Source organism: Nyctibius grandis, chromosome 6, assembly GCF_013368605.1.
Source record: "Nyctibius grandis isolate bNycGra1 chromosome 6, bNycGra1.pri, whole genome shotgun sequence".
Lineage (NCBI taxonomy): Eukaryota > Metazoa > Chordata > Aves > Nyctibiiformes > Nyctibiidae > Nyctibius > Nyctibius grandis.
The window spans coordinates 56,475,965-56,500,224 of record NC_090663.1 but is presented as its reverse complement, the minus strand read 5'-3'; the positions used below and the strand labels follow the sequence as shown (position 1 = coordinate 56,500,224).

The following is a 24,260-nucleotide window of genomic DNA, read 5'->3' as shown; positions in this document are numbered from 1 at the left end:
AGAGGACCTGCTGCACATTCAGGGTTTTTTTATACTTCAGAAAGAAGCAACAATTTTCCCCCAACTCCACAGGCATTAACCCCACCCAAATTAAAAAAATAATCCTCCACAGTTCAATACTTACGCCTTTCTTGTTTTACTTCTGTACAGCCTCGATTTCTTGCTACTCAGAAAATACTAGTAAACTCAAGTGCCCACCCAGGATTTTTTTCATAAGTACTTTGGTTTTAAATTTTGGGCTGAAGGGATGAGGTGTTAAGTGGGAGCTAATGAACAGGAGATGACTGCAGTCCCACAACTGTTCGCTCCCTTCTAATATCTGATACAAAAAAAGCCCACCAGTGTTAAACACAGACAGAGCTTGATTAGAGCACTGGATAGATGCAGAGAAATAAAAAAAAGCCACAATAAATTAAGTTTTGCAAAGACACGCTCTTGACCAGAGGACTGACAATTAAAAAACAAAATCTATTTAAGTTGCATTAAAAATTCTGAGAAATTAAGGATTGCTTCTGAATCTCATCACCTTACCTTGAGCATAAGCATGGACATTGTCCTGAGCTTGTCATCTGTGTAATACTGACGGTGCAAGAGAGGGTGATTAGCCATTTTTCTAAGTTGCATCATTACATTTCCCATATCAGAGTTTTTCTCTGTAAACAAAGAAATAAGGTCTATTCAGAAGCAGTACATAGATGCCTATCTGACGCATCTTTATCTCTCAGAGGAACTTTATTTCTAAGGATTGAATTTGACATTTCAACTATTACCTGAACTTTGGAAAAATTCATAGAAGGGATATAATCAGTTTATGAGCGTGAGACATTTCTACAAAGCAAGGGCTTTGTAGTCACATTCGACACATGTCTGGGCATGAGAAAAATCCAGCAAAAGTAAACGAGACCCTCACATACCATTACTGTTAACAGTTTTCTTGACGTTCTTTAAGAGATCACAGTATAGTTGTTCCTGTTTCTCAGACATGGCGCATAATTCAATGAAATATTTTTTGGGAGGTAGTTGTTTAAGGACCTGACAAAATAAAAACATACCGGGTAAAAACTGTACTGTAGTGAGTGGTCAGTAATTCTATACTATCTTACAAGCCTGCTTTTAAGCTTCTCTGTTCATTCTCCCCATCCCAACTCCTTTCATTGGCTGCAACTTTGCTGAGTCAGCAGTTCGACTTACAAACTCAGAACTCGTTTTGCATTATACATCACTCCCCCCAACAAGTAACATGCTCTGGACACTCCAAAACCACATGAAATAATAATACATGCAATACCTGGAACCTACACTCCTGCTAGTCAGAGATACCCCCTTCAAGCCAATGACTACTAAGTATGCAAGTGCACAGAAACATTTTTCGGATCACTACTAAGTTTTCCTTTCTTTTATCTATGCAATTCTAAATAGAAGAATTTAAATAGGGTTTGGATTTTAGAATGAAAGAGAAACATTTTGAAGACACCAAAATAACTTAAAACGCACATTTCTAGTCATACATATGCACAAATACACACATGCACATTCACTGCCTTAATCTTAATCCTTTCAGTTAAAATAAAACATCACTACTCTCAAGTCACAAATATTTTTGTGGTTAATGTGGAGGATTTCTCACCTCTCACCGCTTAGCAGTGCACTGAAACATCTTTCCGTGATCTCTCCTAACTAAATTTCCCAACTGTAAACAGTCAGCAAATAATGAGCATCAAAACCCAAAGCTGCAACAGCTCACATTTTTACTTGCAAACTCCTAAAAGATGAAAGATAGCTTAAGTTTCTTGCTCTTCCCAGACAAACAGGTAGAACTAGCAGTGATAAGATTTGACATTAAATTCTACTGTTAGTCTCAAAGACTATCAGGCCTTTTGATAATATGAAGCCATTATTTGAAAGATAAAACATTACCTCATCTTTTATTCTTCTCAAGATGAATGGTTTTATTATCTGCTTTGCATGTACAATCCTCTCCTTTTCATATATGCTTTGTGCTTCAGCACTCTTCTAAGGAAAATATTGCAAGAATTCAATTACAGCATGAAGTTTTCAGCTGTACCAATGCTGCCTTAACTATTCTAACTTCATGAAAAACTCAGCCACAACAGACAGATCTAACAGGACCATTAGTGTTCTGAGATACCCTGTTATGACACATTTTTACATTAAAAGGTTTATTTCATTGTTTCATTTTCTAGATTTTCATAATCACACTACCTGTTTCCGTAAGATACCAATATAAACCAGAAGTGATAAAGCAACATCAGCGTCCTAACAAAAAAAGTTATTTTCAAGAAGAGAATATATAATACTTACTGCTTTTGAAGAGAACATCCTTCGGACTTCTCTTGTGCTCCTGCTGAACATACACGGCATGACAAAATTCAAGAGGGACATCAATTCCAACAGGTTATTTTGAACCGGAGTCCCCGTTAGCAGTAAGCGATTCTTTGCCTATTTGTCCAAAGCGGAAAACAGCAGTGGGAAACATTAGTCGAATAGGTTAAAAATTAATATTGGCAGAAACAACACAGCTATGGAGAACGGAGAAAATGAGCTTGGTTTAAATTGTAACTATTTAAGCTTTAAGTATATTTAGATCTCATTGAATAATTTCCTGTTTAACTCAACAAAATGGTTTACAGATCTGTGGGGAACTGAACACGTATCAATTTAAGACTATTCAAGAAGTCTAATCCAGACGTAAGAAAAGCCTTCCTGGCTCTATTAGCGTTTTTCTTGTTTGGTTGGTTTTTTTTAAATTAATGTACTAATTGTTGCTCCCATATCATAGAATCATAGAATGTTAGGGGTTGGAAGGGACCTCTGGAGATCATCGAGTCCAACCCCCCTGCCAGAGCAGGACCAATCTAGGGTAGGTTACACAGGAACGCATCCAGACGGGTCTTGAAAGTCTCCAGAGAAGGAGACTCCACAACCTCTCTGGGGAGCCTGTTCCAGTGCTCTGTAACCCTTATGGTACAGAAGTTCTTCCTCGTGTTGAGGTTGAACTTCCTGTGCTCTAGTTTGCATCCGTTGCTCCTTCTCCTATCGCAGGGCACAAGTGAAAAGAGGTTGCCCCTTTCCTCTTGACACCCAGCCCCCATATGTTTATACACATTAATCAGATCTCCTCTCAGTCTTCTCTTCTCCAGACTAAAAAGCCCCAGGTCTCTCAACCTTTCCTCATAAGGCAGGTGTTCCAGTCCCTTAATCGTCCTTGTAGCCCTCCGTTGGACTCTCTCCAGTAGATCTCTGTCCCTCTTGAACTGGGGAGCCCAGAACTGAACGCAATGCTCCAGGTGAGGTCTCACCAGGGTAGAGTAGAGGGGGAGGAGGACCTCCCTCGATCTGCTGGACACACTCTTCTTAATGCACCCCAGGATACCATTGGCCTTCTTGGCCACAAGGGCACATTGCTGTCCCATGGATAACTTGTCCACCACGACTCCAAGGTCCTTCTCCACGGAGCTGCTCTCTAGCAGATCACCTCCTAACCTGTACTGGTGCATTTTATTACTCCTTCCCAGGTGCAGGACTCTGCACTTATTCTTGTTGAACCTCATTAGGTTCCTCTTTGCCCAGCTCTCCAGTCTGTCCAAATCACGCTGAATGGCCACACAGCCTTCAGGTGTATCAGCCAAACCTCCCAGCTTTGTATCATCAGCAAACTTGCTGAGAAGACACTCTGTCCCTTCATCAAGGTCGTTGATGAAGATGTTGAACAGGACTGGACCCAGCACCGATCCCTGGGGGACTCCACTAGTTACAGGTCTCCAGCTGGACTTGGCACCATTGATTACCACTCTGGGCTCTATTGTGTAGCCAGTTCTTAATCCATCTGTCTGTTCTTCTGCCTCACACTTCCTGAGTTTGCTCACGAGAATGTCATGGGAAACTGTGTCAAATGCCTTGCTAAGGTCAAGGTAGACTACATCCACTGGTCTCCCTGCGTCTACGCATTCAGTCACAACATCATAGAATGCTATCAGGTTAGTCAAGCATGATTTCCCCTTGGTAAATCCATGCTAACTGCTCCTGATAACCTTCTTTTCCATGTGCTTAGAGATGACCTCCAGAATGAGCCGCTCCATCATTTTTCCAGGGATGGAGGTGAGGCTGACTGGTCTGTAGTTTGCTGGATCTTCCTTCTTGCCTTTTTTGAAGACTGGAGTGACATTGGCTTTCCTCCACTCCTCAGGCACCTCTCCTGTTTGCCACGATCTTGCGAAGATGATGCAGAGCGGTAAGAGCAACAACATCAGCCAGTTCTCTCAACACTCTTGGGTGCATCTCATCGGGGCCCATGGACTTGTGTGTGTTCAATTTCTGTAACTGATCACTAACCCAGTCTTCACTGACTAGTGGAGAGTCTTCCCTCCTCCAGGCTTCCTCTCCTACATCCAGGGTCTGAAGATCACAAGGGCTGGTCTTAGGATTAAAGACTGAAGCAAAGAAGGTATTCAGCAACTCTGCCTTCTCTGCATCCTCGGTTATCAGGGCTGCCGCCTCATTCAGCAGAGGGCCCACACTTTCCCTGTTCTTCCTTTTGCTACTGATATATTTGAAGAAGCCGTTTTTGTTCTCTTTTACTTCCTTTGCCAGTTTTAGTTCTAAGAGGGCTTTGGCCTTTCTCGTTGCCTTCCTACACGTTCTGACAACTTCCCTATAGTTCTCCCAAGTGACAAGACCCTTCTTCCACAAACTGTAAATTTCTTTCTTCCGCGAGATTTCCTTCAGAACCTCCTTGCTCATCCATGCAGGTCTCATAGCACGTCTAGCCGATTTTTTACTCAAGGGAACGTACCTATCTTGGGCTTGGAGGAAGTGGTATTTAAAAACTGACCAACTTTCTTGGGCTTCTTTGCCCTCCAGAGTCTTAGCCCATGGGATTCCTACAAGTAGATCTTTGAATAGTACAAAGTTGGCCCTGCGGAAGTCCAGGGTTGTAATCCTACTTATTGCCCTACTTCTACCTTGTAAAATACTAAACTCCACCATGTCGTGATCACTGTTGCCAAGGCTGTTCCCAACCTTAATGTCCCCAGCTAGTCCTTCTTTATTCATTAATACAAGGTCCAGCAGTGCACCTTTTCTCGTTGGTTCCTCCACTACCTGAATTAAGAAGTTATCATTGATGCACTGCAAGGGCCTTTTTGACTGAACATGTCTAGCTGCGTGGGCTTCCCAACAAATATCAGGGTGATTAAAGTCACCCATGAGTACCAAGGAGTGTGTTCTAGAGGCTACCTCCAGTTGTCTGTAGAAGGCCTCATCAACATCATCTTCTTGGTTTGGTGGTCTATAGTAGACCCCCACAACAGTTTCACTCCCCTTTGCATGTCCCTTAATTCTTACCCACAAGCTTTCAACCTGTTCCTCCTCCCGCCCTGGACAGAACTCAATACATTTCAGTTGCTCTTGCACATAAAGAGCAACACCACCGCCTCGCCTTGTTTGTCTGTCTTTCCTAAATAGTACATAGCCATCCATGACAACATTCCAGTCATGGGAGCTGTCCCACCATGTTTCAGTGATCGCAACTATATCATAGTCATGCAATCTAAGGCAGATCTCCAGCTCCTCCTGTTTATTTCCCATACTCCGTGCATTGGTATATAAGCACTTCAGAGAGGGAGTTAAGCCACCAGTTTTCACTCTTGCTATCTGACCATTCCTGGCCACTTCCTTGATTACTAACTTATTAGTGAGCCCTGTGTTATTATTGCCCCATGTACCACCATTATCCACCTTAAATAGGACAGCAGTTTCAAGGCTGTCCTTAGGCTCATCTCCAGTGAGCCTGATTTTAGCCCTTCCCCCTTCGAGCCTAGTTTAAAGCCCTTGCAATGAGCCCCACCAACTCCTTGCGAGGATCCTTTTTTCCCTTTGAGACAGATGTACTCCATCTGTCGCCAGGAGACCAGGTGCCATATAAACTTCCCCATGATCAAAGAACCCAAAATTCCAACGGTGGCACCAGTCTCTGAACCATGTGTTAATCAGGTGTGTTTTCCACCCCCTTTCAGTGTTTTTCCCTACCACTTGAGGTATTGATGAAAACACCACCTGTGCATCCGAACCTTCAACTAGTTGCCCCAGTGCCTTGAAGTCCTTTTTGATTGCCTTCAGACTTCTCTCTACAACCTCATCATTACCAACCTGGATAACTAACAAAGGGTAATAATCAGAGGGCTGCACCAGAGCAGTGAGCTTCCTTTTAACATCTCTAACCCATATCTAACATCTCTAATCTCGTATCACATCTTTTCTAATGTCATACAGTACTTATGCACAAGTTTTCAATTGCAAGTACAAGCCATAGTTTAACCGCTTAAAGATCACCTTCTTAAAAATGATTTTGATGAAAATACCATCTTGGAAAATAAGTTGTAACTATATTATTACTGTACCAGTACTACAGTGCTTACATTAATTGTCATAAGGTGCAGGTAGCGTATGGAGCTCATGTTCTTGAGCATATGACCTTCGTCAAAAATTGCATAGTTAAGCTCCAGCCTGCGAAACAGCCCTCGATCACCTGGGCTGCTAATTGCACAGTTGTATCTGCCAGAGAAAGACATCGTAAAAGACACGTTAAAGGCAAATTTAACATGAACATACTGCTATCGCAATCTTATTAAATTCCCTAAAATCGTTAAGAGCTATGGACAGAACACACGCACGAGGGGCACTATGTCAAACCGCCTAGAAGTAACCAACCATAACACAATTTACTACTGGCAAATAATTACAGTCTACTTGATGAACAGTGCCCTCCATAACACTTTCCAAAAAGCTGTGCAAATCTATCACAAAGTAATATGTATCCATTAGTATTTATTAATAGATAGATAAATACTATCTGAAGCACCTATTACACAGTACCTGCTATGGCATTAATAAAATTCCGAACTTTGTTTTGTTGTACCACTAGAGGTCAGCAGGAGCTAACCGAATCTCACTTGTTATTTAATTATTGTACTTACGTAGTTATAATCACATTGAAATCCACAACTTCATTAATGATGTCCTCCCTCAGATCTTTCCGATCTTCTTGGGATCCTGTGAAAGGACAAAGCACACAATGAACACAATTACTTATATATATAATTTATAGACCTATAAAAATTAAGACAGTACACAGAAATACAGTTGGCAATAAATGTGTGTTTAAACAACTGTCTTAAAACAATGCTTCCATGAGCAATTCATCTTTTCTTAGGCTGACCGTGCAAGCAACTGTATCATTGGCTTAATTTCCACATTACATTCCTCACCATGGTAAACAAGGACGTTCAGATGAGGACACCACAGATGAACTTCTCTTACCCAGTTATCTGTAAGACATCATTCAAATAAAAACCAAGTCATTTATACTTTATTACGTCTTACATAACTTCAGACACACCTCAGCATTAAGCTAAACATCTGATTTTAAAGCAAATCCCTTTAAATTCTCCTGAAGGTTAAGAAACTTTCTGTCAAAATGATGGAAAACTGATAATATTCAAGAAAATCAAACAACCCACAAGCGGGCTTTAAATGACACTTGCTTAACCAGCCTGTGCTTCAAACCCTTACAGAAACAGAACCCACACAGTCTGTAGCCACCATGTAAAACAATACAGTGCTGAACTTTTCAGCCCGATTTCTTCCCTAGACAGTTCATTCCTCAGAAAGCAAATCCCTTCAGTTGTCAGTACTTGCATGCAGAAGTGTTTCATCAGGAGAGACAGTGCCTCTGGGATTTGGCAAGCAGCCTGACAGCTCGACCCGGCTCCAGGAGTGCAGCCAGCAGAGCGACCACAGGCAACAATACCGTGCCCAAGGGGAAGCTACCTGACAGCCAACACAAATGCTGACCCCAAAGCACAGCAGAAGGAGGTCTCTGGTAAATGCCACTTGACCCAGATCAGGGCTGAGGAGACTCCTTTGGAAAAGGGTCAGGAAAGCTGCAGGGAGACCGCGCTTCCCAGGCATCCCCATGCTGGTCGGCTTGGACCAGCCTGCCACTGTAACTCATGAGCCTCTATGAATCTCTTCACAAAAGCACCTTCGTTAACACTTTTATGTACACCTCAGCTTTGAAGTAACGTGCAGTTTTAAGAGTTATTTAAAAAAATGGCTTCTAGTGGATTTTAAAGGCACACTGAAAATGGCAACTTTGAACTGATGTTGAACGAGCGGAAGCTTTTCGGATGTTAAGAGAAATTTTTGATGCCCAAATAAGTATTTTATATTAAAAGCAGCATCTTCTGTCTAAATTAAACTTGCCACTTTCTCCTTTCTACAACCATTCAACAAAACCAAATTTAACTCCACAGAGAACTAGTTTCTGCTCAAACTCATCAGCTTCTCTGACGTATCCTAACCCTAAGCACAGCCTGAAGGCTAGCAATTTCAGCCCATATTCAGTAAGTAAAAAGACTTATTTTGCTAAACAAGTTCAAATCGTAGCAAGTAGCTTTATATTTTGTAAAGCATACAGCGCTTATTAAAAAAAAAATCCATGTTAGGTCTGATTAATTCAGAACAAGCATGCCTTCAGTGTGGTTTGCATTCCAATTCAAATTACTTAAGGAGTTGAATATCACCATAAGAAAACTAAGTTTTCTTTCACAAAATTATCTTTGTTTCACAGTCTGTCCAGGTTTTTTTTTTTATAACAAACCAATACTTTTGAATCTTGTAACTTACCTAACGTTGAAGCTGGCACAACTATCAAATGGGGACCTCTATTGCCCTTTTGGTAGAGATAAGCTAGAAATGCAATAGCTTCAACTGTTTTTCCTAAGCCCTAAGAGAAAACAAATCCATTTAAACAAACTTACAATCTGTAGAACATAATACTGTTTTGTACTCATAAGACAGTTACAGTCTAGTCAATGTCAACTAAAGATTACAAACGTGGGTAGAAAAATTGTCCTGTTTAACCACATTGTTTCACAGAAGACAATTCCTTCTTAAGTACAATCGCAATCAAACTCAATTATCTTTTCAGCTCAACATTTGAGCAACAGGGATTCATCTTTTCCATTTATGAAGCTTTTCATTTTAGTTCAGGTTCATCCCTCAAACCTTCTTCAAAAATTTACCTTCCTGAAACAGTGCTGCAGACAAATGATTACTTGGAAACTAATTGTTTCTTTCCATTTGAGCCACTTGTACAAAGGATATTCCAGCTATTTCTGAAGTGGAATTTAGTATGGAAATCAGATTTCTTTAAGATAACCCTGTGTTTCTGCCAATGCTCATCTTCCTGTCTTCTGTGTCATGGATTTAAAAATTTATCTTACCTACCACAAAATATGCACATAAGGTAGTTCTTACAAATATGAAACGTACGGAAGTTGAGAAACTCTGCCAAAGTCTTAGTGAAGCAAACCCATCCATTCACTCATGATTTGTCACAGATGAAGAGCAGCCAGGATTAAAAGGAACTGGCAACACATTTAGCAGCTGCATCACTAAGTTTGTTCTGTTGTACAGTTACTGGTGGTGTCAGCACCAAACAAAACCTCAAACCCACCCGCTTTTCTCTCTTATTTCAAAGCTTATGGGGAGCATAATGACAAGAGATGGTCAAAATGCTGGAGAAGCAGAAAAGCTTTCTACCTACTGAGGTTCTTCTGTATTGTTAACTACCTGTTTTGAAACTGACAGAGAAAGGTAGAAGACAGGGGCTGTCCTGGTTTGGCCTAAACCAGGCCGATTTTCCTTTCAGTGATTTTTACTTTCAGCTAAGTCTCCTCTAAGTAACTGCACTTTCTGAAACTAACTGCATGTTTTTGCAGACAGTGTCTGCTTCCAGGACTGATAACGCTCGAAGTTTGTAGTTATCGCTGAGGTACCGGTAGGGATGTTGTGCAGTAAGGCTCTTGCTGTACTTATTCTTAGAGAAACCAAGGTCACTGCTGAATTCCTCACTGCTTACAAGTGAAGAGCCGAAGGGGGGTCGCAGCTGCAGCGGGGAGCAGACAGGGCAGGTGACCCAAAATTGACCAACGAGGGTATTCCATCCCACACACGTCATTCTCGGTATAAAGGGGGGGGATCACGAGGGTCTCGCTCTCTTTCTGCTATGGCCGGTGTCCAAGGAGGACTCCGTCTGTTTTCCTGCTGCTCCTGATCCTGATCCGTGCGTTCCTGAATCCAGCTCTCGACCGTCGCTAGGCCCAGCCTGGGCCTTCCCGGAGCCTGCCCTGCAGTGCCGGTGGTGACGTGGCTGACTTCAGGGGAGCTCAATCTTGGTTTTGTATATATATTTGTATATATTTGATTATTTCTATTATTGTTATTATACTCTTTTTCATTATTATAGTTTATTAAAACTGTTTTAATTTTCCAACCCAGAAGTCTCTCTCCCTTTTCCCTTTCCCTTTCCCTCTGGGGGGAGGAGGGGGATAACAGAGAGCATCTGCCGCAGGTTTAATAGCCAGCCCAGCTTTAAACCGTGACAGGGGGCTCACTACAACTAACTGCTGGACAGCAGAATGAATTCTAGTTATGGGCAAGGAACTACTAATATGAATGGTTTGAGGATCATCCATTGTGATAGAAACTGCTTCCACTGCAGCAGAAAACACCATGTGACTTGTAATTATCGGTGTCCATGAATCTTAGGCTACCTTTGACTTCCAAATTGAAAGTGAGAGCTCAGAAGCTTCTAAACATTTGGAGAAACTGTTTGCAACCTAAGTTATATTAGCTAAAACAAATGACTTACACTCTGCTTGAGGTTTCTAGGAAATTAAATAATTTAACAAAGTCATTTTTGTCAAACTTTTAACGATTCTTAAATAATCAGTTTCACACTTACCATTTCATCAGCCAATATGCCATTCACCCTGTGCTCATGCAGCAGCGCCAACCAGTTCAAAGCTATCTTCTGATACGGCTTGAGTTCCAAACTGTTAAGAAATCAAGATGAACGTGTTACCATCTTTTATTTGTTTCTCCACGAAACACAGCTTTACACTTGTATTAATGACAGAATGGTAGTTTAACACTGCCTATATTTTAAGGCACTCCAGATCTCCTGGTGTAGTGAAAAACACAACAAACTCTATTTAATCAGTCACGTGAATACCAAAGGGCATTCCTGAAATTTCTAAGTAGTTTATCTGAATTTTCATATGTCTTAAATGATCAAAATGAATGTTACAAGGAACATCTTTCTTCTAAAATCAGTCATCTACAACCAGTTAAAAGCAGTTACACAACTACTAACTTTTAAAATACACAAAAAGTTGAGTGGCATTTAGCAGGTGCATCGCTAAGTTTGCTCTGTTGTACAATTACTGCTGGTGTCAGCACCAAACAAAAAAACAACCCACAAAACACACTCTACAGCAAGTCACCTAGTTCAGCATTTTTGTCAAAGAAGAATCACTGATAAGCTCCCTCCCAATAGCTCCCTCTTCCTCTCAGTTTTTATTTTGACATAGCTGAAAATCCTTTTGCTATTTACCACTAACAGCCTTCAAGTCTAATCCAAGTTGCTAGCCCAGCCATTCCCACTTCACCTCTATGCTTCCTAACCCTTAGGATAATGCTCCCCACCATACCCACTTCCATTCCTCCTAAGCTCTCTCTTTATTCCCAATATCCACTTGGAGATCCTTACTGATTTACCTCTCTGAAATAAATCCTTCCCCCCAACATATCCCCACTGCCCCTCCCGCTGGATACAGAGCTCCAGATCATTTTGTACATCTGAACTTCCTGACCGAGGTCTTCAGTCCAGCTAATAAACTTCACAAGTTTGCTCAGATTCATTTCAATTTGGCATCTTTGAAATATAAGGTCCCCCATTACAGAAGCAGTTTTGTTTGGCCTTTTGTTTGAGATAAGTTGACAACTCATGATCCCATCACTCAAGGCTGGCTTCTACAATCATCAAAAACGGAAGCAAGTAAAACGAGGTATTAAGCACTGTTACATCTTTTTCGTTTTATGTTCTTATCCTCTTCACCAGCTTTCCTGATACACTTAAAAACATTTGTTGAATTCCCTCACGTGTTGCACATCACTAGCCATCTCATTGAGAGCTGCTGAGGGTCAAACATTTGCAACTCTGCTCTCAGAGACTACAGTTTTGAAAATCCCAGTCTTCAAGTATATCATCCAACACCATTCTAAGTATAAAAAGAGGAAAGACACCTCTGATTCAGAATGGAGGGTTGATCTATGTTCCATTCACATCCTCCACCTTCAGTCATCCTGGATACTTGTATTGCCAGGTTACTTGAAATTTCATCACATTTATCCATCAGCTTGAGGACCACGTCCCTCTCCTTCAGCAGTATCTTGCAGTTCCACACTACATCTTCTGACAAACCAGTAGTCTTAGTCATTTTTGTAAACTGCAAAATAACAAAAAAACACTATGAACACTGGTAATAGCAGCAAAGGTGCTACAGTGAAAATCCACAGCTGCTGCACGCAGTAAGTAATTCAAGTAGCAGACAGAACAGCATCCAGATCTCCTCTCAAAACTTCAAATAAGCCTTACACACTTGGCCCTTGCAAAACTCTCTGAATCCACACTGAAGGTCATCATTACAGCTCCTCGCACAGTAAAATATATCTTAAAATACAAGAGACAATTTCTCTGAAGAGTTCCCAATGTAAAATATAGGCGCATTAAACTCCTAAAATCCCCAAGGGGAGGCAGACATACAGCGCAAAGCGAGTTTTGAAGGCCGGGCCCAGTAAGAGAACAAAACCATAAAAGGGAAAAAAAAATTGTAATCACTAGATATCCTTTTAAGCAATCCCTATTAGATACTAAAGATGTAAGATGTAGGGATCAAGGCAAAGCAACGCATCAGGAGGGCTAGTAAGATTTTGTTACGAATCTGTTCGGAGCTCGGCATTACTCAGTCCCAGTTCTATCTGTACCACAAACGGCACATTCAAACAGGACTTGGGTACACTAAAAAAATTTCAGGGATAAGGAGTCTCCCAAAACTGTGTCACGCTTTTTTTAGTCATCAAGTAGTGACAAGCCCAAAAGATCAGCAAGAATTGGTTCATTCTTTTCAGTTCTTCACATTTCAGACTTGGAGGAGAATTTCGTCACCAAGCCAAGATTCACCTGAGCTCTTTTTTCTTTGCAATGAACCCGACCTCCTGCAAAATCTATGAAACACAAACTTACACAAATCTATCAGGTCGTTAGCACTTGCCAATACATTTTCACTGGCAGTACCATCATCCTGACAAGGTTTTAGCACCATTCAGTTTCTCCATTTTTGTGCACATTGATGTTTCAAGCCAGTATTATCCTCATTTTACAGAGGGAAAAACAAGAGAAAATACACAAATACATTTTCTAAATGTCACAGCAAACAAACTGTCAGAGAACAAGTCAAGATACCAGAATCCCGATGCAAATACAAACTAACACAAGGCCTGTCCACCACTCCTGAGTGCGCCTGGTTTACAAAGGTGAAGGACACCGGTGTTTGAATCAAGAGCGTGCGGCGGGGCCGTGTGGACAGCCCCCATGCAGTATCACTGTGGCTCCCCAGCCCGCAAGAGGGTATTCCCTCCTATCTTGTCTGAGAAGAGATCTCTAAGGGCTGTAACTGCTCTGCCACCATGTCCTCATCTTCTCAAAACACATGTGTTACCATCTTAACCAAGGCTATCTTCTTCCCCTGCTTTCTACTCTGGGTCTACTACCAAGAGCAGAGGCTGCTTCATTCATGCTTGCTAGAAGATGCAACTAATCTAGAACCAATTTTTTTTTTAAATAATGGCTCCATGTCACAATCCTCCCCACTTCAATCATGAACAAGTGCTTTCTCCAAGAGCTCTTGATCTCTTTGCTGTTGTGAGAATTGCTACCCATGAGTCTCATTCTCGCAACCTTGTGTCAGCCACACACCTCCCAAGTAACATTGTGTCTTTAACTAAAACTTAAATTTTCCTATTTCTTTCCTCCTTCAGAAAGTGCAAAACCTTCTAATACATTGACTTCTGCAGTAACTGGGGTTATATTTATAATTATATTGTTTTCATGTGTATTTATGCATGAAGTTATTTCACTGTGAAGGACAGGCATTTTCCTTTCTTATTAGTACATTTAAAGAATTGAAGAATACAAGATCCTTTGGATTTGCCATCCTTTCGTTAAAATGGAAGTAATTTCCACACAGATTTTTCTGAATTTTAAACCAGGGACCTGTTAAAATTTAGCACAAGACTTCACAGGGATATATCCTCCTGGAATTCCTTCCTTAAAAAAAAGAAGAGGTCGTATGATCCAGCTATTCTATGTTAAGGACCTGATCAATATTGCCACATTGCAGAGTAAAAGCAAGCTTTGTTAAGCTGAAGTGTACAAGCAGGCTATGCTTTGACACCGGGGGGGAGGGGATGGGGGCAGGGAATGAAGGGATGCCCTCTACTGACAGTCTGCCATTAGAGTTTTGGGGGTTCTTGGTCTTTTTGTGTTTTTCTTCCACTTTAAACAAAACCCAGAAAGTTTACCAACACTCATACGTTAAACCAGGCTAAGACACACATGTCAACACTTCCAAAGAAGTTTTCTAGCCAGTCTCGGCTCTGCCCTTGTTTCTTGGCACGCACTGAACGCAGGCAGGTATTGCCATTGCGTGCCCGTGTTTACAGCCCGTCTGCTGAGGAGATGGCACTGGGAGCTGCCGTTTCCAACACTGGCCAATTCCAACAGTCTGGAAAAGAGAACGCTGTTAAAATATACCTCAACGCCAATGAGTTTTTTAGACGAGTGAGGGTGAGGAGGAAGGGCGATGGGTGCCCAGAATTGCTTCCACCAAGGAAAGAAATCATGCTGTCTGTCAACCCGCAATGTGTGCCAGTGGGGTGTCACCAGGACCCCGAAGCAAACAGGAGAGGAAGGTGGGAAGCCAGTTTAGGAAAGGGCCCACCAGGAGGGGAGGTATCTCTCTAATGGCTGTCACATTAGTAACGCACGTCTGTCTTCAGGAGCTGTACAGCGTGAAGCCAGTACAGGGCAGGCTTGCACCAAAAGAGGAAAACATCACTGAACACTGGCCCCTTGCACAAAAGCTACCGAACACATGACATCAGACCAAGACAGAGGGAGCTGAACTTTCCTTTCCACCCTGTCCTGCAGTCTGCTCTAAACCCTCAGCTTCCCCTTGCCCTCCACAGCGAGCCATGTTCTCAGGGCTCCTTCCTCTCCCTCCTCACAGCCCTGCTTTCTGCTGACCACCCTTTAGTTTGCCTACCCCTACATCCCCATCTGCTCCTCTCGTGCTATAATCCCCAGTTCTCAGCAGGGCCGAGCTGTTCCTCATGAACTTCTGCTCCAGCATCTCTCATTCAGGCATCACACCTCCAAGCTCCTCTTCTGTCTCAGCTCCACACTTGGCCTTGCTTCTACAGCACAGGCACCTGGGACTGACACCAGACGGTTTAGTAAAAGTGGGCCTCAGAGCAGGCCCTAAAAGGCCTACTCTGGGTAACCTTTAGACAGAATCGACTTCCCTTTCAGTCATTTTCCTTTCAGCTAAAATAACTGCACTTTCTGAAACTAACTGCACGTTTTGCAGGCAGTGTCTGCTTCTGGGACTGATAACGCTTAAAGTTATATCTATCACTGGCTCTTGCTTGCGCTTATACTTAGAGAATCCAAGGTCTCTGTTAAATTCCTCACTAATTACAAAGAAGGGCCAAAGACAAACAAGACTGTGAACAACATCTTTGTAGTGTCTAAATTGACCTGATTCACAAGCTCTGGTGCCAGGAGAAGAGAGAAATCCTGTGAGAACCAGAACAGCATCTTCTCCTCGGAGCCACCTGCACGTGCCAACAAAAAGGCCTCAACCGCGCCTGCGCGGAAGCGGGGTCATAAGGCAGACAGCGTAACTATGGGGGAATTACAACCCCCAGAGACCACCCAAGACCCCTTCCCCAATTTAGTACGCATGCGCAAAGACATTACATAATGTATTAGCATACGTATAAGGTTTCTTGGAGTAGGCGGCCTTTTCTCGGAATTGTATGAATATTCATTTTTCTATAATGTATATAATGAGTGTTCTTTTGTGCCTCGGTGGACGTTACGTGGAGCGATCCCCCATGTCCCTCGGCCAAATAAATTAATGCTTGCTCATTAATGCTACTATGGGCATTTCTAAATTGCCAAAGGAATTACTCCTTGTATGCAATGACATTTTCAGCCCTCTACACTTATTTTTCAAGAACCATGCTTATTTTTTTTCTGTGTATTTTAAGTGTTAAAAAGATCTAGTTAAACATCTGTCTTAAAGATCTGTTCTAAAGAATAAGTGCTCTCAAGTATTCTTAATAACTTTACAAGTTTGAAATTTGTTTAAATGCATCTGAAAAAATTTCAATCCGACTTAAAAAGCTTGTCTAGAATAAAAAAGCCATTTTAATTTACGTTTTCCTGGAATAAGACGTTCAGTTTCCAAATAAGTAGGCTTTAGTCTTAATCGCAGGCTGCAAGCCCTAAGATCTTCCTCAATTCTTCTAATAATGAACAAGGGGTAACAACTTCTAGTGCTTTACGTTGTGTTACGAGAGATATCATTACGGTAAAAAGAGACCTTAAAACCAAGCCAATTTCTTTAATGCTGAAACTGAATCAGCTCTCTCCATTATTCTACCACTCTTATGAATTAGTAGGGAAAACCTTGGGTCACTAAGCTACTGAATCTTTATAAACAATTAAATCCACACTGATACGAAACATCTGCTAAGACCTGCTGCAAACTGCTTCTCCTCTGGGCAAGTATTCACAATGCTACATAAACATGTGGTTGCTGACAGCAGCAATCTTCATGAAAGACAAATTTTGAAGGCAAACAGGGCCATACTGCTTTTTTTCTGTTAAATATTTTACACAGAGAAAAGAAGAACAGCCCTGTAGCAAATATTTCTGCAACCAATTAAGCTCAGGCAAAATCCAAAAAGTTTAGAAAGGAATAAAGAAGTTGTTCTTGTTCTGGGCAAGAACAACCCCATGTATGAGTACAAGTTGGGGACAGACTTGTTGGAGACCAGCGTAGGGGAAAGGGACCTGGGGGTCCTAGTGGACAGCAGGATGACCATGAGCCAGCAGTGTGCCCTTGTGGCCAAGAAGGCCAATGGCATCCTGGGGTGTATTAGAAGGGGTGTGGTTAGCAGGTCAAGAGAGGTTCTCCTCCCCCTCTGCTCTCCCCTGGTGAGGCCGCATCTGGAATATTGTGTCCAGTTCTGGGCCCCTCAGTTCAAGAAGGACAGGGAACTGCTAGAGAGAGTCCAGCGCAGAGCCACAAAGATGATTAAGGGGGTGGAACATCTCCCTTATGAGGAGAGGCTGAGGGAGCTGGGTCTCTTTAGCTTAGAGAAGAGGAGACTGAGGGGTGACCTCATTAATGTTTATAAATATGTAAAGGGCAAGTGTCATGAGGATGCAGCCAGGCTCTTCTCAGTGACATCCATTGACAGGACAAGGGGCAATGGGTGCAAGCTGGAACACAGGAGGTTCCACATAAATATGAGGAAAAACTTCTTTACGGTGAGGGTGACCGAACACTGGAACAGGCTGCCCAGAGAGGCTGTGGAGTCTCCTTCTCTGGAGACATTCAAAACCCGCCTGGATGCGTTCCTGTGTGACATGATCTAGGTAATCCTGCTCCGGCAGGGGGATTGGACTAGATGATCTTTCGAGGTCCCTTCCAATCCCTAACATTCTGTGATTCTGTGATTCTGAGTAACCGTATGACAGATGTTCTGTGAGAAGCCAAAGGCTTGGGGCAAAACGGATTTCTTTTGCAGCATACCTGTACCTTGCATTTTTTTCAAGTATCCTCCTCTCGTTTCCCCGCCTTGCAAAACAACATATAAAGATCATTTTGTTTTCCTTAAAAATCTGTTTAGTATCTCTTACTGTTTCGCAGTAAAATATTTCACACACTGAATAATAAATGTTATTGTTTTACACATACTGAAGAAGTTCTATTCTGCTCTGAAAAAATACAAATGCTTCTTGCATACATCAGTGGAGGAGGTTTCAGAACACATACTGATGAAAAGACATATCAATTACTCTGTAAGAGGGCCTATGCACAGTTACTGCTTTAAAATCCAAAGCACTAACAAATTAAACAAAGAAAATCTGCCATAATGCGCTTCAAATTTCTTACCAGGACATTGCTTTTATCAGGTCTGATGTCTTGCAGTTAACTGAAACTGCATGAAATGTGAAGGCAACAAACCAACCACAGGAAACATTTGAAAGTAACAACCCAGTGACAGTAGATAAACTACTTACCAAGAGATATCGTTTTCCCTTCTGTTGTGGACTGTGGTTTAGCCTTTTGATGCTTTACCTTTTATTAATTAAAACACAGCAGCTCGCTCCACTAAAAAATGGCTGCATTGCTCAGCTGCAAAACCATGCTAGAGACTAAGCTGCAGTAGATTAAAGAAAAGACAAAAAAAAAAAAAAGACAACGACTGTTTCTTGTATGAAACAGAAAATATCCATGCTGGCACCTTCAATCATGGAGCTACCCCAGAAGCTGCTGCTGCTGCTGTTCGAACGTCTGCAGTAAAGGTTCTGCCACGGTCTTGCCTCCTGCATGGGTTTTCAGCTCCCAGAGCTCAGAACAGGCTAGCAAATACCTCCTTCCCAAGTGAAAGCTCTAGTTTCTTCTTCTGAAGTGAAATCAACCAACTTTCTATGCTACAGAGCGAGTGACAGTAATGTCAGCCAATCAGCTTGAGTTTGCCAGGAAAATCACCCCCTAATTCACTCAAAATCAGGTCATATGACACTATTTGAAATGCTATTGGCTTAGGAGGAACAGAGCATTTTAGCCTAATCAGGATAAGGCCACCCATCTAAGCCTCCCTAGGCTGAAGCTACCTTGACTCCAGGCAGGCTGGGGATAGGAAAAGAAGAATGCAGACCTACCAGAGCCTCCCAGCTGTTAAAGGGCCGGAGCGTTATTATCTTCTGAGCCTTTTTCTCAGAACACTGGGGAATCAAAGCCAGTTCGCTCGGGGAAGCATCCTGCAGGAAGGCAAGGATTTTCGCTTTGTAGCCATCCTCCACCAGCTCATCGCTGCTGCTGTAGTCCTTGTCAAGGGAGCTACCATCGCCTTCGGAAGCTGACTCGTCCTCCGAGTCTGCTGTTTCTCTGTTAGTACTCCAAATGCTCCTCTTGCCTTTGTCCTTCTTCCAAAAGCCCTTCTGCTCCTTCCTGGCAGATTTCTGCTTCAGCTTCATTTCACTCTTGTCACTTCTGCTGTTGCCAGAGGCTTCAGGCCAGGGGATGGATTCCAAACCTATGCATGCAATATAGAAAGCAACAAGTCAACGCATACTGGTGAAAGGCAAATATAAAAATCCACTGTTCTTCCAGAATAAAACCTATAGAGACATAAAACACAATTCTAGTATTTAACACACAACAACTTAACAGCAGGTGTTATGAACAGAAAAGAGGAGCAAACACCAGGCAAGTCTGTTTAAAACATGGAGATAGTACCAACTGTGAATATAAGACGATCAATGCTGATTTATATACTGCTCAAATAGCAGAAGCTTTTAAGTAACTATCTTAAACTACAGATGATCAACGCTATGTAATACGTGTGAGCTTCAGAAACTCTGAGGTAAGAGCAGGTAGTTAAGAACTCCGATGTATTGCTGGGATGAGATACCGGTCCCAGTCTGCCTGACTGCAAAGATATTAATTCTGCTGATTTCAGAAAACAAGCCTACTTTCACCATGGATATTATATATTTTTTCCACTTTAATGCATCTCAGTACAGCACTAGAGGTGGGACAAAAAGAACATGCACTTCTTAAAGAAAGTGGGAGAACGAGGTATTTCCAATCAAAATAGGGTCTTAAAGTAAGATTGAGGTTATTTCACAGAACGTGATCAAGTCATTTTCAGAAATTACTTGTATGGATTTTTCTTCCTTCTTTGGAAGAAAGCACTTGCAACACTTTCTCTTCCACCCAATGCCAGCTTGATGCTGATTGACTCCAACCCCAATATCTACCTTCTGAGAAGGAGATGCAGTAAGGACCCAGCCTCATGCATACCGATAGTTCTCTCCACTTGAAAAGAATCCAATTAAGAATACTATCGTATCCCAAGAACACTTAAATAGCTGATACAGCAAAACATATATATATCTGACAGCTGTCTAACAGTTTAATCAACTCATTAAACGGTATTTAAGTTGTAACTCGCAGATTTACCTGGAATCACGCTTCTTGCTCCCTACCACATTTAATGCATTGGTATTTATAAAATGGTTGCATAATTTAAGGCCTATTTCTACTATTTTTCTCTCTTAGAATATATTTTAAAAGGATAAAATAGTGTATGTCACTTGTCACCTATGCAGTTACTTGCAAGTACTGATTTACAAATCACTCCAGTTAAAAAACAAAACTTATTTTTAAATAAGCAGGAGGGGAGCAGGTGTCAGCTTTGACACATTTCAAAATATATTTTATGATATACCCATATGTAATTACAACTTCTTATGTAAATCTGTATTAGCAGGGCAAATAAATTTAACTCTCCTTACAGAGCAAAAGATAAATAATCATGACACTTAAAAATACAGAAAAATTGACTTTCCTTCTTTTATCCTCCACCTTAATACTAATTTCAAGTATCAGTGCAAGTTTCTAGGCATAGTGCTGTCACAGCTGTCATTGCTGGATATTAGAAAAGATTTATATCACAAGCCTGTTTGTTTTACCTTAGGATAAAATGAATTATAAATCTGTCTTTACCCTTGTCCTCTGCAAATGTTCTCAGGGCCTCCACTGCTTCATGAAACACCCAGTTATGACCCTCAAGTACAGTTCTCACTTCCTAGTAAAAGATAAGGAATTTTGTATTGTGGTAAGATAAGCAAAAACTACATTTCTGTACATAACAACGTTATAGCACTAACACTTAATTTTCATTGCACAAGGCAAAGAAAACCCCCGTAAATCAGATGACTCAAAATAAAGGAAATCCCTTCAGCTTACCCTTACACACTCAGTTTAGGCAGAGCTGCACTCCACTTTTCAAAAGGGTAAGAACATACATAAACAAACTTTGCTTCCAACAATTCAAAGCACAGTATTAAAAGGCCCTGACCAGTTGCTGAGTATCGTCAGGTACTAAACTAATACAAAGCACACAGGATATCTGGTCATCCAGGGGAGAAGAGTGGGAGAGAGAGGGAGGGGTAATTTCCCCATATATTTTAACAGCAGGTCATCAAATTTGATTATGCCAGGCTTATCATGGGACCAAAAAAGTAGGATAAGAAGTCCCATAGAGTCTTGATTACATCCAACTGCTCTGAATTCAGGGCAAGTTACATTCCCAAAGCAGCAACAGCGAAGACCTTCCTACCCTGGGCTCTTTCCAAGAGTGCTGCTGGTGTAAGGACTGTTTCATTTGGACTGCCAACAGCTGCAATTTTCTTAAGAAGTCAAAACCTGATGTGCCATCAGGAGACATGAGCTCACCTTCTTCTCCAATCCAGGGAATGCATTTTGCAGCTTCTTCACAAGCGTCTCTTGCCTCTCCCATTGTCTTTGGGGTTCTGACTCGCCCAGCTACGTTAAAAAAAGAAATCTGTTAGGTTTCATGTAAATTACAAGAATATGAACAGAATAAAAAAACAATTGAAAACAATCAAGCCTAATCAATATTGCTTACTTTTAAAGAGCCACTCTAAATGACAAAAGCACTTAAGGCAAATCCAAGTTGCAGAAGTGATTCCTCCTACATAGCCAATGCTCAAAGTAAGACCAAAACTTTCACTGGCATACAAAATGTCTTCAGTCATGAAAGACTGGTGTTCTTTACTTGATAAGCATACACAGTGAAAAGTTACATACCAAAATATAAATAATTTAGAACTATCTACTGCGTATTTCTTTAAAATAAAAAGTTAGTAGCAATTCTGGATTATATTTAAGGCAGAGGATGGCAGGGTTAAACAGTCAGTCAGTAAGGTTAGATTATCAAGCGTGCAGTATTTAACCCACCAGAGTCTAGAAACATGTCAATTGGTGTATTTATATGAACATTTATGGGTAAAAAAAAAATCCACAAATACTGTGTCACAACACCACGGAGTCACATCAAAACCTGACAAAAGTTTTCATCAACAATAACTTCACTGTCAGCCTGAAAAAAGGGAGGTTTTTCATGAACGAGTGCCAAAACTTCTACATGCCACAAGCTGCCCTCTTGTGCATTCACCACAAAATTATGCAAGTTTCTTCTCAGAGCTTTGAATGCAAAGAGGTTACAGATCTAATTATCTACAGCAGAGATGCCAACCGGTTTGATCAATATTTACCTCGCTGAATGATGCTATTTGCTGAAAGAGGCACAAACCACATCACCCAGAAGCACTCCGGGTAACAGGGGACACAGTTCCTTTCCTCAGTGAGCCTAGGGTATTGTTAAGGGCACAGCTACAGTACGTACAATAGCTGGCAAAGTATGCTCTAGTCTTAGGAGTCACCTTAGGACCAGAGGAAAAGCAATAGCTAGAAAAAAAGCCCTGCAAGTTTTCTCACTACAATTCACTATCAAGAATTCTAAAAACCCGTGTTTCAGCTTTATTTTCCCCAATCCTTCCCCTTTTAACTGGAATGGAACCGTCAAGCACAGAAACCAAACTGTTGCATGAAGCCAGGTCCAGTGAAGCACTGTTTGCTAGGCTGGCTGGGTGATAATTCAGTAAAGTCTCCTTTGTAACCTAACCCAGTGCTTTAGTGAGGAGGAACAAACCCATACCCCAGCAAATCTTGCCTCACAAAATCCACAGCTCTCCTCCAAGAAGCAGAGGAACATCTTAGTAATATTATTTTTGCTTTCATGGAAAACTCTGCGTTTCCTTCATTTTGTTCTGAGGACAATATTTGGTTCAATTTCAACACAAAGATAGTCACCATCCTCCATCCAGCCTCCAGTATTTACTGTAGAATTCCTTTTCTCTACCATAAGTGGCTTTCAAGGATGTCTACTGGGATGCCTGGGAGCTGGCCTCATGACAGCACTGTAGGACTGTGCGTAAGATCTGCCAAATATCAACCTGAATGCACCAGGATCATTTACATAGTCCCTATTTATTAGCAGACGTCAAAGGAATCATTCCTTTAAATGTAACCAATTCATTCCTTTTAAAGATTTCCCTAAGTCATACTTTCAAATATATATGTAACCAACACCACTCCCATAACACAGAAGAACACTAGCAACACATGTTGAACTTCATCTATTTGAGGAAAAACAAGGAATGACCTGAGGAGGCAAGGTGATCGGTAGCCTGTGACTCCCACTGATGGTCACAAGATCTGAATGGTACTCAGCGCCTCACATACTGCTACCTGCCATCAACCACTTCCATGAAAGCAGAGAACAGGCTAGTGGGATGCAAATCCACAAACACTAAAGAACAAAGCAGGTAATGCCATTCAGAATTGCCAGGGAGAAGAAAGTACAAAAACCTCATTCAGATGGCAAGATTTGAATTTGATAGGATTTTCTGACAAAACACACCACGTTCAGGCCACCACTGTCATTGACCAAGTCAGGTAATGCCACTTATTCTACAATGCACAGAGAGAAAAAACGGTACTTACGTAATCAGCTTTTGGCTTTTTTGCGAGCTGCTTATTTCTGGTTTTGCAGTTTGTGGGAGAACCTTTCAGTTTCCTTTTACAAAAAGCAGCTTTAAAAAGAATCGAGGCAGAAAAGAAGAATTAATTACTTCCATTAAGTTCACCCCAAAATAGCAGGATCATTCAAACCAACACTATAGTAGCTACTTATTAACTGCACAAGATGTTTACCAGTCTCCATAATCGTTTCCTGTTATAGTCCACAGATACATCGAAACTTCAAGGAAAGCAGCTGCTTGAAAGTATGTGCTTGTTTACCTCCAAGTTTTCTTCAGTAGTTTAGCAATTACCTCTCATATAGAAAAACTGAAATAGCTTTTCTTTTTTATAATTGCCAAGTGTTTTACACACAAGTTGCATAAAAGTACATGTCTGTCTGTTTTTATTCAAGCTGACTGCTTTTGGAAAGTTGGTAAGTAATCAAGGCTGAATCCCAACCGCGAGCTGGAGTATGTACTTCCCTGCCATCTGGAAGTGCTGATGCCTGATTTCTGGCTCAGGTGCACACCGGAGAGGTTATCACAAAACAGTTTTCAACGTTAAATCCAAACGTCTGAA

At 41.5% G+C, this 24,260-nt stretch overlaps 1 protein-coding gene across 1 annotated transcript in view; it reads right to left on the bottom strand.

Moving 5' to 3' along the window:
* LOC137664662 (SWI/SNF-related matrix-associated actin-dependent regulator of chromatin subfamily A containing DEAD/H box 1-like) overlaps positions 1 to 23,706 on the bottom strand; it is a 28,632-nt gene extending 4,926 nt beyond the window's left edge. The window contains exons 1-14 of the mRNA XM_068402967.1: positions 23,664 to 23,706; positions 21,531 to 21,620; positions 20,799 to 20,880; positions 18,950 to 19,323; positions 12,172 to 12,374; positions 10,829 to 10,919; positions 8,707 to 8,806; positions 7,287 to 7,346; positions 6,996 to 7,071; positions 6,438 to 6,573; positions 2,323 to 2,460; positions 1,918 to 2,013; positions 915 to 1,032; positions 532 to 653 (exon numbers count right to left, since the gene is read on the bottom strand). Of these exons, the coding sequence (XP_068259068.1) occupies positions 532 to 653; positions 915 to 1,032; positions 1,918 to 2,013; positions 2,323 to 2,460; positions 6,438 to 6,573; positions 6,996 to 7,071; positions 7,287 to 7,346; positions 8,707 to 8,806; positions 10,829 to 10,919; positions 12,172 to 12,374; positions 18,950 to 19,264 (1,455 nt within the window). The 5' untranslated portion in view covers positions 19,265 to 19,323; positions 20,799 to 20,880; positions 21,531 to 21,620; positions 23,664 to 23,706. The remainder of the gene's footprint in view (positions 1 to 531; positions 654 to 914; positions 1,033 to 1,917; positions 2,014 to 2,322; positions 2,461 to 6,437; positions 6,574 to 6,995; positions 7,072 to 7,286; positions 7,347 to 8,706; positions 8,807 to 10,828; positions 10,920 to 12,171; positions 12,375 to 18,949; positions 19,324 to 20,798; positions 20,881 to 21,530; positions 21,621 to 23,663) is intronic.
* Between the last annotated feature and the right edge of the window lie 554 nt (positions 23,707 to 24,260).